General features: G+C 43.6%; 1 protein-coding gene across 1 annotated transcript in view; it reads right to left on the minus strand.

Moving 5' to 3' along the window:
- Positions 1-14,075, minus strand: part of LOC106613099 (seizure protein 6 homolog) — a 120,430-nt gene extending 106,355 nt beyond the window's left edge. The window contains exon 1 of the mRNA XM_082956382.1: positions 13,675-14,075. Coding sequence (XP_082812508.1) covers positions 13,675-13,747 — 73 coding nt within the window. The 5' untranslated portion in view covers positions 13,748-14,075. The remainder of the gene's footprint in view (positions 1-13,674) is intronic.
- Between the last annotated feature and the right edge of the window lie 462 nt (positions 14,076-14,537).

Here is a 14,537-nt window from a genome sequence, read left to right on the forward strand (position 1 = left end):
TCTGTGGAGCCGGCTGGGGATTGAGGACGACACGTTGTTTAATGGAGGTTCCACCGGGGGCAGGGTTGCAGAGCTGCAGGGCCACAGTGAGCAGCTGGTCGATTTCCCTGGGAGCTGCACAGTTCAGACCGTGAGTTTCCATAGAAGATCCCTCATTTAGTTGTGTTTTCAAACTGTGTATTCTAATGGATCTAGCAATTACAGTGGGGCAAAAAAGTATTTAGTCAGCCACCAATTGTGCAAGTTCTCCCACTTATAAAGATGAGAGAGGCCTGTAATTTTCATCATAGGTACACTTCAACTATGACAGACAAAATGAGAAGAAAAAAAATCCAGAAAATCACATTGTAGGATTTTTAATGAATTTATTTGCAAATTATGGTGGAAAATAAGTATTTGGTTAATAACAAAAGTTTCTCAATACTTTGTTATATACCCTTTGTTGGAAATGACACAGGTCAAACATTTTCTGTAAGTCTTCACAAGGTTTTCACATACTGTTGCTGGTATTTTGGCCCATTCCTCTGTCGCTGGGCAACACGGACTTTCAACTCCCTCCAAAGATTTTCTATGGGGTTGAGATCTGGAGACTGGCTAGGCCACTCCAGGACCTTGAAATGCTTCTTACGAAGCCACTCCTTCATTGCCCGAGCGGTGTGTTTGGGATCATTGTCATGCTGAAAGACCCAGCCACGTTTCATCTTCAATGCCCTTGCTGATGGAAGGAGGTTTTCACTCAAAATCTCACGATACATGGCCCCATTCATTCTTTCCTTTACACGGATCAGTCGTCCTGGTCCCTTTGCAGAAAAACAGCCCCAAAGCATGATGTTTCCACCCCCATGCTTCACAGTAGGTATGGTGTTCTTTGGATGCAACTCAGCATTCTTTGTCCTCCAAACACAACGATTTGAGTTTTTACCAAAAAGTTAAATTTTGGTTTCATCTGACCATATGACTTTCTCCCAATCCTCTTCTGGATCATCCAAATGCTCTCTAGCAAACTTCAGACGGGCCTGGACATGTACTGGCTTAAGCAGGGGGACACGTCTGGCACTGCAGGATTTGAGTCCCTGGCGGCGTAGTGTGTTACTGATGGTAGGCTTTGTTACTTTGGTCCCAGCTCTCTGCAGGTCATTCACTAGATCCCCCCGTGTGGTTCTGGGATTTTTGCTCACCGTTCTTGTGATCATTTTGACCCCACGGGGTGAGATCTTGCGTGGAGCCCCAGATCGAGGGAGATTATCAGTGGTCTTGTATGTCTTCCATTTCCTAATAATTGCTCCCACAGTTGATTTCTTCAAACCAAGCTGCTTACCTATTGCAGATTCAGTCTTCCCAGCCTGGTGCAGGTCTACAATTTTGTTTCTGGTGTCCTTTGACAGCTCTTTGGTCTTGGCCATAGTGGAGTTTGGAGTGTGACTGTTTGAGGTTGTGGACAGGTGTCTTTTATACTGATAACAAGTTCAAACAGGTGCCATTAATACAGGTAACGAGTGGAGGACAGAGGAGCCTCTCAAAGAAGAAGTTACAGGTCTGTGAGAGCCAGAAATCTTGCTTTTTTGTAGGTGACCAAATACTTATTTTCCACCATAATTTGCAAATAAATTCATAAAAAATGTGATTTTCAGGAATTTTTTTTCTCATTTTGTCTGTCATAGTTGAAGTGTACCTATGATGAAAATTACAGGCCTCTCTCATCTTTTTAAGTGGGAGAACTTGCACAATTGGTGGCAGACTAAATACTTTTTTGCCCCACTGTATGTATTCTAAAATGTATTTGTCTTGATCAGGGGTGGCAAGCTTCACTGGTCCTCAAGACCCAGAGCACTGCTAGTTTATGGCTTTGCCTTTTAACCACAAATTGATTTGTGTATTTTAGTTCAGATATTATCTCAAATGGAAGGTCGTGTGCTTTGACAATTATATACCCCAATAGCAACTTATGTACCTTGAAATGGCTTGTCACGTCAAAGGAAATGTTTTTTCCAGTTTGATGGTGACTGAGCTGGAGGAAATATAGCACTTCTTCTGGGTGAGCAGTTCTCTGAAATACAGGTTTCACAGAGACATCCAGAAGTCTGAGGTCAACAGGGGCACAGCAATGTGTCCCCTGGTAAGTAATCAATATCTCAGACAGCATGGTGTATGTCAATAGCTGTCTCCTATGGGATAGATGTGTACAGTCAGCGAGGAAATGAACCAGGCTACAGAGAGATCCATGAAAATCCCTGAAGAGCTTCAGATTGAAGATTTAAGAGAAACACTATTGCTGAGGGGGTTGGATAAACCACCAAACAGGCAACCCCACCATTGTTGTGTTCAATTACAGTACTAGATTAATTGTATCCCTCAAATTACTACTTTCAGGGAAGGGAAATATCTCTAAAACAGAGATTCCCTGTCTTTTATTCAGGTTTCTGAGAGACATATAGAGACAGGGTGTTTGATCAAGGCAGAAAGACACAAAGACCCATGTCCAAATAACCATGTACAGCCCCTCAGGCCTGCCTGCTTTCTACAAATATTAAGCAAATTACCCTAACCAATCAGCATTCAGGATTAGACCCACCTGTTGTATCATTCTAAATAAATAAGTCTTGGGGAATGGATTGAACTAAGTGCTTTTCATTTGCCTTTCTCCTCCATCCATGCCCAGGTGGTGCAGAGAAAATGGAGTGCTTGAGTGTCTTTATGTTGAGAGAAGACAGCCGGTAATGTTCAACATTGGAAGAGAGCTCGATGCGCTGTGGATGAATGCAGGTGGTTGTCACTGTAGTCTCTCTCTCTCTCTCTCTCTCTCTCTTTCTCTCTCTCTCTCTCTCTCTTGCTCTCTCACTCTCTCTCTCTCTCTCTCTCTTGCTCTCTCGCTCTCGCTCTCTCGCTCTCACTCTCTCTCTCTCTCTCTCGCTCTCTCTCTCTCTCTCTCTCTCTCTCTGCATGTGGCTCATTCACATCCTCTAACCACTCAAGACAGCATTTTCACTGCAGAGTTAATGTGTCCTGCATACTGGGTAAATAACCTCTTTTCATTGACTTTCAGAAATGTCCTATTAAAAAAAACTTGTTTGAAATCCAACTATTATTGACGTGGAATGCAGCAGTCTTCCCAAAATAACTAGCAGTGCCAGTTGTTGTGTTAACTTTGAAAAGGAAGATTAAAATGAATGACCTTTAGCCATTGAAATATTCTTCACATTATCTAAATTAGGTAAGCTATGCTCAATGAACAGGCTAAAAGTCCAGCCTCAGGTGTCTCTATGATTCCCTCTGTGTAAAACCCCACTATTCTGTATACAACCTGAACTGAAAGTGTATGTCATAAGATTAACACCTAAACCCTGAGCTGCAGCATTTGTCTTACTTATGCATCTCCATTCTTGGGGCCTTCAGTGGCCATCTGTTTACCTCTCTGTGCTGAGCTAGAGCCAGCCTGACAGCAAGGTAAATAACGACAATGCTGATTCCTTCCGATGGGATCCGCCGCCGTTTCCAACGATTTGCATTATTCATCTTTATTACTGTAGAGACTAGGACTCCAAGGATATCTGACACGAGCGTTTCATATGGTCAGTTCATGACAGACAGACTGTTCTGCTCCACAGGCATGGGAGAAGGGACATTTAGTCTCCCTTTCTACTCATATAATTGCCAATGCCAACCTTGATAAGCCCAGAGTGATTCCTCCTAAAAGAATATCCTTCAAAAGGTTCAGGGCCAACATTCACTCACAATCTCTGTGTTATGTTCCCTAAATCAGTTGTGAAGAATCAAATTCACAGGCTCAAAGCATCCATTTAAACGTACCATGTCTTACACTTTACCATTTACAACCATGTCCAATAAAAAACATGTTTTAGAACTTTGATGTAGATATTTGAAAACAGAAGGGGGGTGGGGGGTCTCTGTTGTATTCATATGGCAACATCTCCCCACAGCAGCTTGCATGACAGTCTCTGCTTTCATATCATCCTCAAGGAGAGAATGACGGGTTGGCTAACTGTTAATAAGCAAAAGCTGTGAAACAGCATGACTACAAAGTATGTACATATGTGGCAATGAACAGAGGGATACTGAGAATAACCCCGACAGAACGCTACTAGAACTTTACACCAAAACGTTATCATAGCTTGAGTCTGTCAGAGCTGCATACATCCCCACTACGAAGGGCATGAACAGAGCTGGCTAATAACGCTCACTAAAAATGCTCATTCAGAAAGAGAGAGAAAGGAGAGGGAGGAAGGTCTCTTGTTATCTAGTAACAGCTTTAACTAACAATATTTTTGCATTTCGGCCTATTGCTAGTAACAATGTGATGTCCTTTACGTAAGCCCTGGACGTCTGAGTTGTACTCCGAGCAGGAGCAAGAGTCCCGTAGGACTGCCTTAAAGCATATAGAGTGAAGTGAGCAAAATCCACAGCAACACATTAATCACATCTTTATGGGGACTGAGAGACTTTATGGTAAAAGTCAAGTGTGAGGTGGGTGTGATGGTGGGAAATTACAATTACAGTACAAGTGGTAGAGGGCCCATATTCCACCAAATGGATTCAGGACAGTCAGTCTTGTGGTTGTCATCATGGTAAATAAAAAAACATGACTGGAGTTGACCAACTAAGAACAAACAAACAGCACTGTCACCCCTATCTACTTGACCCCTCCTGCATAAAACACGAAGGTCCAAAACATGTCTGATGAGAAGAAACAAAGTGTGTTGTTTACTTTCAGACGAGTTAAGCAAGTGTTGACCTGCTGCCTGTGGAAGTCTTGATCTGCTGCCTGTGGAAGTATTGACCTGCTGCCTGTGGAAGTGTTGATATGCTGCCTGTGGAAGTGTTGAGCTGCTGCCTGTGGAAGTGTTGATCTGCTGCCTGTGGAAGTGTTGATCTGCTGCCTGTGGAAGTGTTGACCTGCTGCCTGTGGAAGTGTTGATCTGCTGCCTGTGGAAGTGTTGATCTGCTGCCTGTGGAAGTGTTGATCTGCTGCCTGTGGAAGTGTTGATATGCTGCCTGTGGAAGTGTTGATCTGCTGCCTGTGGAAGTGTTGATCTGCTGCCTGTGGAAGTGTTGGCCTGCTGCCTGTGAAAGTTCTTACCTGCTGCCTGTGCACACGACCACAGCTGATTTCCTCCAGGTCTGGTCTGGTCTGATCCTGGTTCGCCCGTCTAGATGAAGAGCCCTCCAGACATGACCTGGCAGTGTGAACCAAGCGTGGGGAAAAGAAAGAGAGCTGTCCAAGGGCCTAATGGTTCCAGAGAGGCCCTCAGCTCTGCATGTTTACCACATGCCAGCCCCAATTAGCCAGGTGTACACAGTTTCCCAATCCATGAGAGGAGAGGAGAGGATGGGTTGGTACTGATTCCCTGCACTAACGTTTGCTCTCCTCCTCGATGATCAGATCGATAGACTGACCGAACTTCATGGTGAGGACGGATGAGGTAGCGAGGGAGGAGGGAATAGAAAAGCAGATGAGGAGTGTGTGAAAAAAGAAACCCCAAACTTCATCTTAATAAGAACAAATAAGGAAAAAGAAAACCGTCTAGCTCCGGAAACTTTTCTAGTGGATTTCAATTCAAGCATGATGTTATGTCTCTTACTGACTGTGCGTCAGGTCATTATCCCAAGCAACACAATACAAATGGGAGGCAGGATTTATTTACATTATGGAGTAGAGCCATACGCCAGGCGGAGACAGCCTGGAGAGTAATGCATGGGGACATACGGCCAGAGTGCAGACCAAATTGGCCATTGATTTGTAATGAACGTCCCCAAGCCTCTCAGCAGCCAGCTAGCCGGGAGAGAAACCAAAGGCTGCTATGTGATATCACCAGTCATTCACACATGAATAGTGTTAATGTTCTATAGCTCTGCTTTCAGACCAGACCCACGGTACTGAGTGTTCAAGTAGAACAGGAGAAAGAACTGGAGAGCCACAGGATGGTACTGTGCAGTATGGAACAAGGAGGCAGGACAAGAGAGGAACAGGTTTGTTTCTGGTTTGGAACGGTACAAGCCATGCAGAAATACACTGGAGCATAAATGACGTTTGAAGATGACAGGGGGCTGCATTCCCAGTAATGGAGCGTAAACAGGTAGAACTACTCAGATGTTTACTCGGATGTTTACTCAGATGTGTGACTTTATCCTCATATACTATAACTCGAGGGCTTTTGTCACAAAGGAGACGTATTGTTCCATTCAGAGATGGAGATATAGTAAACCAGATGAACACAGCCTTCAGGAAACCGGCTTTCACTGACAGCAGCTAGGGTAAACATTTCTCAGGGGCAGTGGCTCGATTCAGAGAGACACGCATGCAGAGGGGAGAAGACGGAGGAGAAGAGAATGACAGCGTTCAGTTCCACCGTCCTCTCAGTGCCTCGCCGCACCGCCTGGGATGTGTCAAAAGATCTATTCAGACTGAGCCCTCTTCCTTCCTTCCCCGGGGGACGGGCACCAACGGCTGCTTTACAATAACACTCATTTCCAATTGAGTGTGTCAAAAGGGAAACTCTGAAACAATTTGGAGGGTATACATGGTCTGAATAGCCTCTGATGGCACAGGGAGGAGCTCGTTGGAACAGGTCAATCACCGGTAATAGAAAAGCATGTGTTGGACATTTTCAATCCTCCCAAATTATATAATCTTCATCAGATCTCAAAGCATCTATGGTGTTTAATTAAAGGAGATGTCCCCTCTTTCCAGCTTTTGTTTTATTTCCCTACATGCCGTGAAGTAATGCTGATTGCATCAGATCACTGACACACAGAGCAAATTGCTTTTTCTCTGCGGCGGGGACAAGGAGAGAGGAACGAGAGAGAGAGAGAGAGAGAGAGAGAGAGAGAGAGAGAGAGAGAGAGAGAGAGAGGATGGAAGGAAGCTGGGTGGAAGTTTAGCCTGTTTAGCCTATATTCAATATCCTTGTTTTCTGTCACGCCCCTGATCTGTTTCACCTGTCCCTGTGATTGTCTCCACCCCCTCCAGGTGTCATTTATTTTCCCCAGTGTATTTATCCCTGTGTTTCCTGTCTGTCTGTGCCAGTTCATCTTGTATGTTTAGTCAAGTCAACCAGCGTGTTTTTCCCATACTCCTTTTCTATTCTCTTTTGATAGTCTTCCCGGTTTTGACCCCTGCCTGACTCTAGACTACTTTCCCGCCTGCCTGATCATCCTGCCTGCCCTGACCTTGAATCTGCCTGCCCTTCGGTGCCTATTGGACTCTGAACTGGTTTTGACCTTTTACCTGTACACGACCATTCTCTTGCCTACCCCTTTGGATTAATAAACATTGTAAGACTCCAACCATCTGCCTCCTGTGTCTGCATCTGGGTCTCACCTTGTGCCTTGATCGTTTTCATAAAAAGTCTGTCATCTTCACTACAATATCTACACCAGCTGCAGCGTGTCAAGGAACATGGCATCCTCTCGGACGATGAGAAATACTCTTTCTAAAACATCACCTCTCATCACAACCTCCAAGATCTATATTCGTACTCTTTTATATAAGATGAATGGCAGTAAAATGTTACTCTAAAAGACAAGCTTAGAAGAGGGCTGTATAAACGGGGGCGCAGATTTTTAATAGCCAGTAATTAGGGGGGAGCTAAAAAAGCTGAGCAGAGCTCGATTATGATTTCTCCTTGCAAGCGTGTGTGTGTGTGCATACACACACACACAGACAGATGCAGTGTTTGCGTGCTATAGGGAGAAAAACAACCACTACAATTAGAAGAAAGTAGTGGTAGTGGCATATTCAGGTCAAGCTAAGAGCTCCAACATGGAAAGCTTAACTTAATAAAAACATAAAAGACAGCAAAACACGAGGCCTTCATAATTGGACTCTGTGTGCCAAGCCTCAGACATCACACATGGCTTTAGATTGATGACACTTGTTCTAATATTGCAATACAGAGTAATTGACAACGACTTCAAATCTGGGAAATGTATCATCGCTCAAACTGATTCTTCTTGCTTTTACAAACACACACACACAAAAGCTTGTTCTCAAACCTACCCTTCCGCCCACGTATGGTTGTCAGGGGTAATTGATCATTGAAAATGAAAAGCTGTGCTCTGCGCCCACACAGATACCAACGGGGAATATGGGCGGGCGCTTTTGTTCAATTCACTACATCACATTAACATTTTTCTGTGTTCAGATCTACTCGATTCAATAAGTTAAAACAGGAGGATTCATTCTTGTGTACATGTGTGTGTGTTTCCATGTGTGTGTGTACTCCAAGGGTGTGCATGTGTGTGTGTGTGCATGTGTTTGATGTTGTTCTAGCTGTAGCCAGTCTTTCCTGCACCAGCCATTTGACTCAGCTCGCTCGCTCTCTCTCTCTCTCTCTCTCTCTCTCTCTCTCTCTCTCTCTCTCTCTCTCTCTCTCTCTCTCTCTCTCTCTCTCTCTCTCTCTCTCTCTCTCTCTCTCTCTCTCTCTCTCTCTCTCTCTCTCTCTCTCTCTCTCTCTCTCTCTCTCTCTCTCTCTCTCTCTCTCTCTCTCTCTCTCTCTCTCTCTCTCTCTCTCTCTCTCGCTCTCTCTCTCTCTCTCTCTCTCTCTCTCTCTCTCTCTCTCTCGCTCGCTCTCTCTCTCTCTCTCTCTCTCTCTCTCTCTCTCTCTCTCTCTCTCTCTCTCTCTCTCTCTCTCTCTCTCTCTCTCTCTCTCTCTCTCTCTCTCTCTCGCTCTCTCTCTCTCTCTCTCTCTCTCTCTCTCTCAGCTAGCCGTAATAATCTTCTATCAGACCTGTGTCAGTAGATGACAGAGGTGGCAGTGCAGGGAGTCGCCTCCAGACCCCCAACCCCCCAGACCACCAGCCCTCCAGACCTCCACACTACCAGCCCTCCAGACCGCCAGCCCTCCAGACCTCCAGACCGCCAGCCCTCCAGACCTCCACACCACCAGCCCTCCAGACCTCCACACCCCCAGCCCTCCAGACCGCCAGCCCTCCAGACCTCCAGACCGCCAGCCCTCCAGACCTCCAGACCGCCAGCCCTCCAGCCCTCCAGCCCTCCAGACCTCCAGACCGCCAGCCCTCCAGACCGCCAGCCCTCCAGATCCCCAGCCCTTCAGCCCTCCAGCCCTCGTAACCTCCAGCACCCCAGCCCCCCGGCTCTCCAGACCGCCAGACCACCAGCTCTCCAGACCACCAGCCCTCCAGACCACCAGCCCTCCAGACCCCCAGCCCTCCAGACCCCCAGCCCCCCGGCTCTCCAGACCGCCAGACCACCAGCCCTCCAGACCACCAGCCCTCCAGACCACCAGCCCTCCAGACCACCAGCCCTCCAGCCATCTAGCTCAGCGCTAGGCTAGGTTTTTTATCAGGGCATCAATATGGAGAAAACAGACAGAGCGGGACCCCAAAGCTCACAGACATTACTTGGTACATCTATTTCATCATTCCCATCTAGTGTGGATGTTGACGGGAGAACAACAACAAAAACAGCTGATATTGTCAATCATTTTGCTGCTTTTTACTTTGCTATAATGCTCCCCAGATTTCAGCTCCACTGAAATACAGATTTAATTGGTTTGTGAGTGTACTATTTTTAGATTTTAGTGCAGCATTTGATTTAGTGGATCATGAAATAATTTTGACAAGATTTTTGCATTATGTTAAGGAACAGCATTGAATTGGGTACAGTCGTATCTAACTGACAGGAAACAGTCCACCTATATCAGTGGTTCATTTTCTTCCCCTTTTAAACTGTGGAATATCGCAGGGCAGCTGCCTTGGGCCACTATTTAATATATACCAACAAAAAAATTATAATTCATGCATGATCAGAAGGATAGCTAAATATTTACTGGGAAAGATTCTTAAGCAAACAACCCAAGCATTAATTGGCAGTCAGGTGAACTACTGGTCTGTGGTCTGGGGTCATGCATCAGCAAGTTCAATTAGGAGGCTGGAGGTGGAGATATGGTTCTTCTGTTGTAGTCATGCTCAATGCTCTTGGTTGGTCATCAAGCAACAAGATAATTGAAAAGAACAGGCTTATTTCATTTAAAACGGTCAAACTCTATTCACAACAGTATTCAGTTAGTCAGAGGCAGACATTCACGAAATACCAGGAACAGATTGTCCACAATCTGTGTTATCCAGACAGAAAAGAGAAATAGGCAAAATAACATTTTGATTTAGAGCAATAAAGAAATTGAATAATGTATCTGAGCAAACCAGAAACCTTTCAATATATAAATTCAAACAATATTTTAGAACCATTCAAATATAATATATTGGAAGGTTGTGTGGGACTATGGTAGATGAAGGAATCAATCTATACTTTCAGACAGTTAGAGTATTTATCTGGTCAATATGTCAGTGTATTATATCTGCTTGTAACAGTGTGTTACATGTGAAAATGTGATCGTATAATAAATTGTATTTTCATGTTTAAGGACTCTTAGAAGATTAGTCCAAATGAGGACTAAAAGAGATGCTAATAAAATAAGATCAAAACTCCCCTTTCCAGTCCACTGTCCTCCCACTCATACTTCGTGGTGCCGGAGAGTTGTGGGAAGTGTCCGAGCACAGGGATCCGTCGCACAGGGACAGTATAACGGGCAGAGAGGAATAGGATGTTCCTGTTCCCATTATGATTACAGTCCACCCTGAGGACCATATCAAGAGGGGACGCTCAAAAGCGGCAGCATCACTGGCCTCATGTGCCCCCTATCGGCCAATAAAGACACAGCACCCTGCACTATCAATGATCGCGCTGAGATTTGTATTGTAATTTTCATTATAATTAGAGAGGAGTAGCAGGGGTTATGCCTTCTCGCTGTGAGCAGACACAAACTTCTTCCTCCCCTCTCTTCCCCTATGATTCTCACAAACACAGCATAAAACCAGTAGAAACACACAATGTGCTGTGGAACAACATGTTGACATTAGAGCCCCTGACACACAACTACGCAGGCTTTTGCATCCCGCCCTCAATTAATGCAGCCTATGAGATTAACTATATCTATGGACAGATTGTAAATACACTCAGGGTACAAAATATTAGGAACACCTTCCTAATATTAAGTTGCAACCCCCATTTGCCCTCAGAACAGCCTCAATTCATTGAGGCATAGACTCTACAAGGTCTTGAAAGCGTTCCACAGGGATGCTGGCCCATGTTGACACCAATGATTCCCACAGTTGTGTCAAGTTGGCTGGATGTCCTTTGGGTGGTGGACCATTGTTGATACACACAGGAAACTGTTGAGCATGAAAAACCCAGCAGCGTTGCAGTTCTTGACTCAAACCGGTGTGCCTGGCACCTGCTACCATACCCTGTTCAAAGGCACTTAAATATTTTGTCTTGTCCATTCACCCTCTGAATGGCACACATACACAATCCATGTCTCAATTGTCTCAAGGCTTAAAAATCCTTCTTTAACCTGTTGTTGATACATCCCCTTCATACATCCCCTTCTTTAACCTGTTGTTGATACATCCCCTTGATACATCCCCTTCATCTACACTGATTGATGTGGATTTAGCAAGTGACATCAATAAGAGATCATAGCTTTCACGTGGATTCACCTGGTGTTCTTAATGTTTTGTACACTCAGTTTACAGTACATTGATTCAACAACAAAAAAACATGGAGGATTACTGACCAACCTTAAGTCAACCTATATTTACCCTCACCTATTCTTCATCAATTTGTCACCCATTTTTAGCACAGCACAATGCTATCAATTTAATATGGGCTCCAGCTTTTAGCACACTGAGCCTCTCGCTCAGTGCTCAAACTGGATTGATGGAGCCTCACATTAGCTAGAGTGCTTTTACAGGTGCTTCTGTTCTGCAGTAAATTGCAGCTTCAGAGGTTCAATAGAAGGTGACTGATAAGGACAGGACTTCTGAGGTCAAAAGGTCAGGCTGATACTGTGATGTGGGATCAATGCAGAATATGAACATTCCCTCTGGGGCCACATTCCCTCTGGGGCCAGGTTTTCCCAGCTGCAGGCATGACGGAGCCGTTTAATAGCTATTAGTCTTTATAATATCGGATATGTATTCGTGGATCTAAAAAGCTGTATAAATTGGGGTTATAATAGGTTGATGTATTACTTTATCAAATAAATATGTGCATGATTCTGCCAAAGTCTGACATCTTTTCCCACAACATAGATACCCTCCCTTTTTCTTCCTTTGTTCATACCGTTCTATTCTATTAAACATCTACTCAAAATCATTTTTTCTCTCTCAGTAAATTCAGGATATGAATTGAAAGACCAATTATTTAAATATTGCACAGTATTTATCTTCAATTAGAATTTGTATTATTTAGTTGGAATTTCAAACCTTCCTGATGTGACGCAAACTGAAATGTAATAGGTTCCAGCCCTGCACAGGGGCACTCAAATATGGGGTAAAAAACAGAAGCAAACATATTCTGCAGATTGAACATAATGTACATGTATGATGGGTCTGCCATGATCGACGTTGTGTGACATGCATGCTTACGTGAGACTCGTGTGAAGTACACCGTGGGTGCAAGTCAAGACCAACCTTTTAATAACAAATATTTATGTGGGTAGAATTATCAGATGCAGGCCAAGAAAATATTGTCTGGTTGTCTTTATAGGTGTATTTATTCCAAACTATCCTAACCCCCCCCCCCCCCCCCCCATACAATGCGCAGCTCGAGGATTTTCAATAAGATAGTACTTTATTCAGTAATGTTGTCAAATCAAAGGCAGGAATAGTGCAGCCAGCGTTCCAACGTTCTTAGAACTAATATACATGTTATTTCATGATTAGATCTCCTTTGAACACATTTCTTAAAATATGAGATAGACGTTGACACGATATTCATGAATTATTAAAAATGATTGGCCCACTGCCAAGCAAGAATTAATTACATTTTCCATCCATGTAGGTTATATATGGGCCTATAATGATTACCGATTAAAATACACTTCAAAGGACATGATATTTGACACAAATTAAGATAAGTTTACCACACTTTATTAGTCTACGATTGTTTAAGTTTTTACAATACTTACAATTATTTAAAGTTTGGATTTGGAATTTGCTTAAATGATTTCTAAATTACCATCACTAGTTAATGTATAACTTTTTTAAATAAATGAAATGAATGTGTTTAACTAACCGGATAGCCAATTGCAATTAGTATGGCTTGTGGTGAATTCTTCATTGCAGGCAATACATAGGCTACTGTATAGCCTAACACTATAATATAGCCTAACACTATAATATAGCCTAACACTATAATATAGCCTAACACTATAATATAGCCTAACACTATACTATAGCCTAACACTATAATATAGCCTAACACTATAATATAGCCTAACACTATCATATAGCCTAACACTATAATATAGCCTAACACTATAATAATAGGCTACAACATCTGCCGTTAATAAACGATATATCCTCTTCTCCACATGAGTTATTTGAGAAGAATTGCGGTAAGGGGACCATTTAAACCTCAGTATAGGACGAAACACGACCGATAGCCAACTGTGACTGACCTCCCACAAACACATCTTCATCTGTAGTTTCCCAGATGGCCTACCAACAAAAAGAGTCACACATAATTGGATACAGTGGTAAGATAACACCGGCGGGTCGGAAACAGAATTGCATTGCAATACACATGTGCACAAGCGACCAAATAGCCTTCCGTTATATGATTGAGCATCTTACCTTCAGCGCCTATGTCCGTCATCATTGCAAAGAGAACCATCATAACGACTATGTAATCTCGTGCCGCACTCATGCTTCCTTTCAGTAGCGGTCCTCTGCTCACAGAAAGGAATGTCCTTGGGATCAACACTTTTCCTTAAAATGAAATAGAGACTGCTCGTGCTCTGCAAACGCCACTTGCCGTGAGACCTCGGGATCGCACACTGCGCAGCACGGGCGCTCCACTCTTATGAGAGCTATGTCCTGATGTCGTTATCAGCAGATAGACAGAGACTGTTCAATTCCAACGCTCGCTAAGTCGATTTCTCGTTGGGTATGCCGTTCTCTTTCTTCAAGTCAGCTCACCATCGTCGTTTCAGCACCGCGGACAGCTCCTAGCGACAGCAACTGGAACAACTGAATTCGGCACTGTGGAAAGTTTGTATCGTTGCCGTACATACTGTAATACTGCCCTCGTGTAAATGACCTTCGTATGGCGATGACTGTGTTCAGTTCCTTAACTTTGATAACAACATCAATAGACAAATCGATTACAGCCGTTTCCAATCCATTACAAACTCACTAACAATGATTGTGAACGCTAACAGTCTTGTTAACTGGCACGCTGCAGCACTAGCATTGCAATGAAAACATCATATTGCTCCTACACGTAGAACTCTAAATAGGTTGTTTGTGTTATTAGTGAAAAAGTATTAGTATTTGGAGTTTCAAGACAACCAACTCGAAAAATAAACATTTCACCATAATCACTCCTTCAACACTTTTATGTCTGGGTTATTATACCAACATTCTAAACGTTTTTGGAGAAGAAAATCAAAAGTTTTGAAAAACATATTTTACAGATATGACCTATACAGTGAGTT

Source organism: Salmo salar, chromosome 09 (assembly GCF_965601325.2).
Source record: "Salmo salar chromosome 09, fSalSal1, whole genome shotgun sequence".
NCBI lineage: Eukaryota > Metazoa > Chordata > Actinopteri > Salmoniformes > Salmonidae > Salmo > Salmo salar.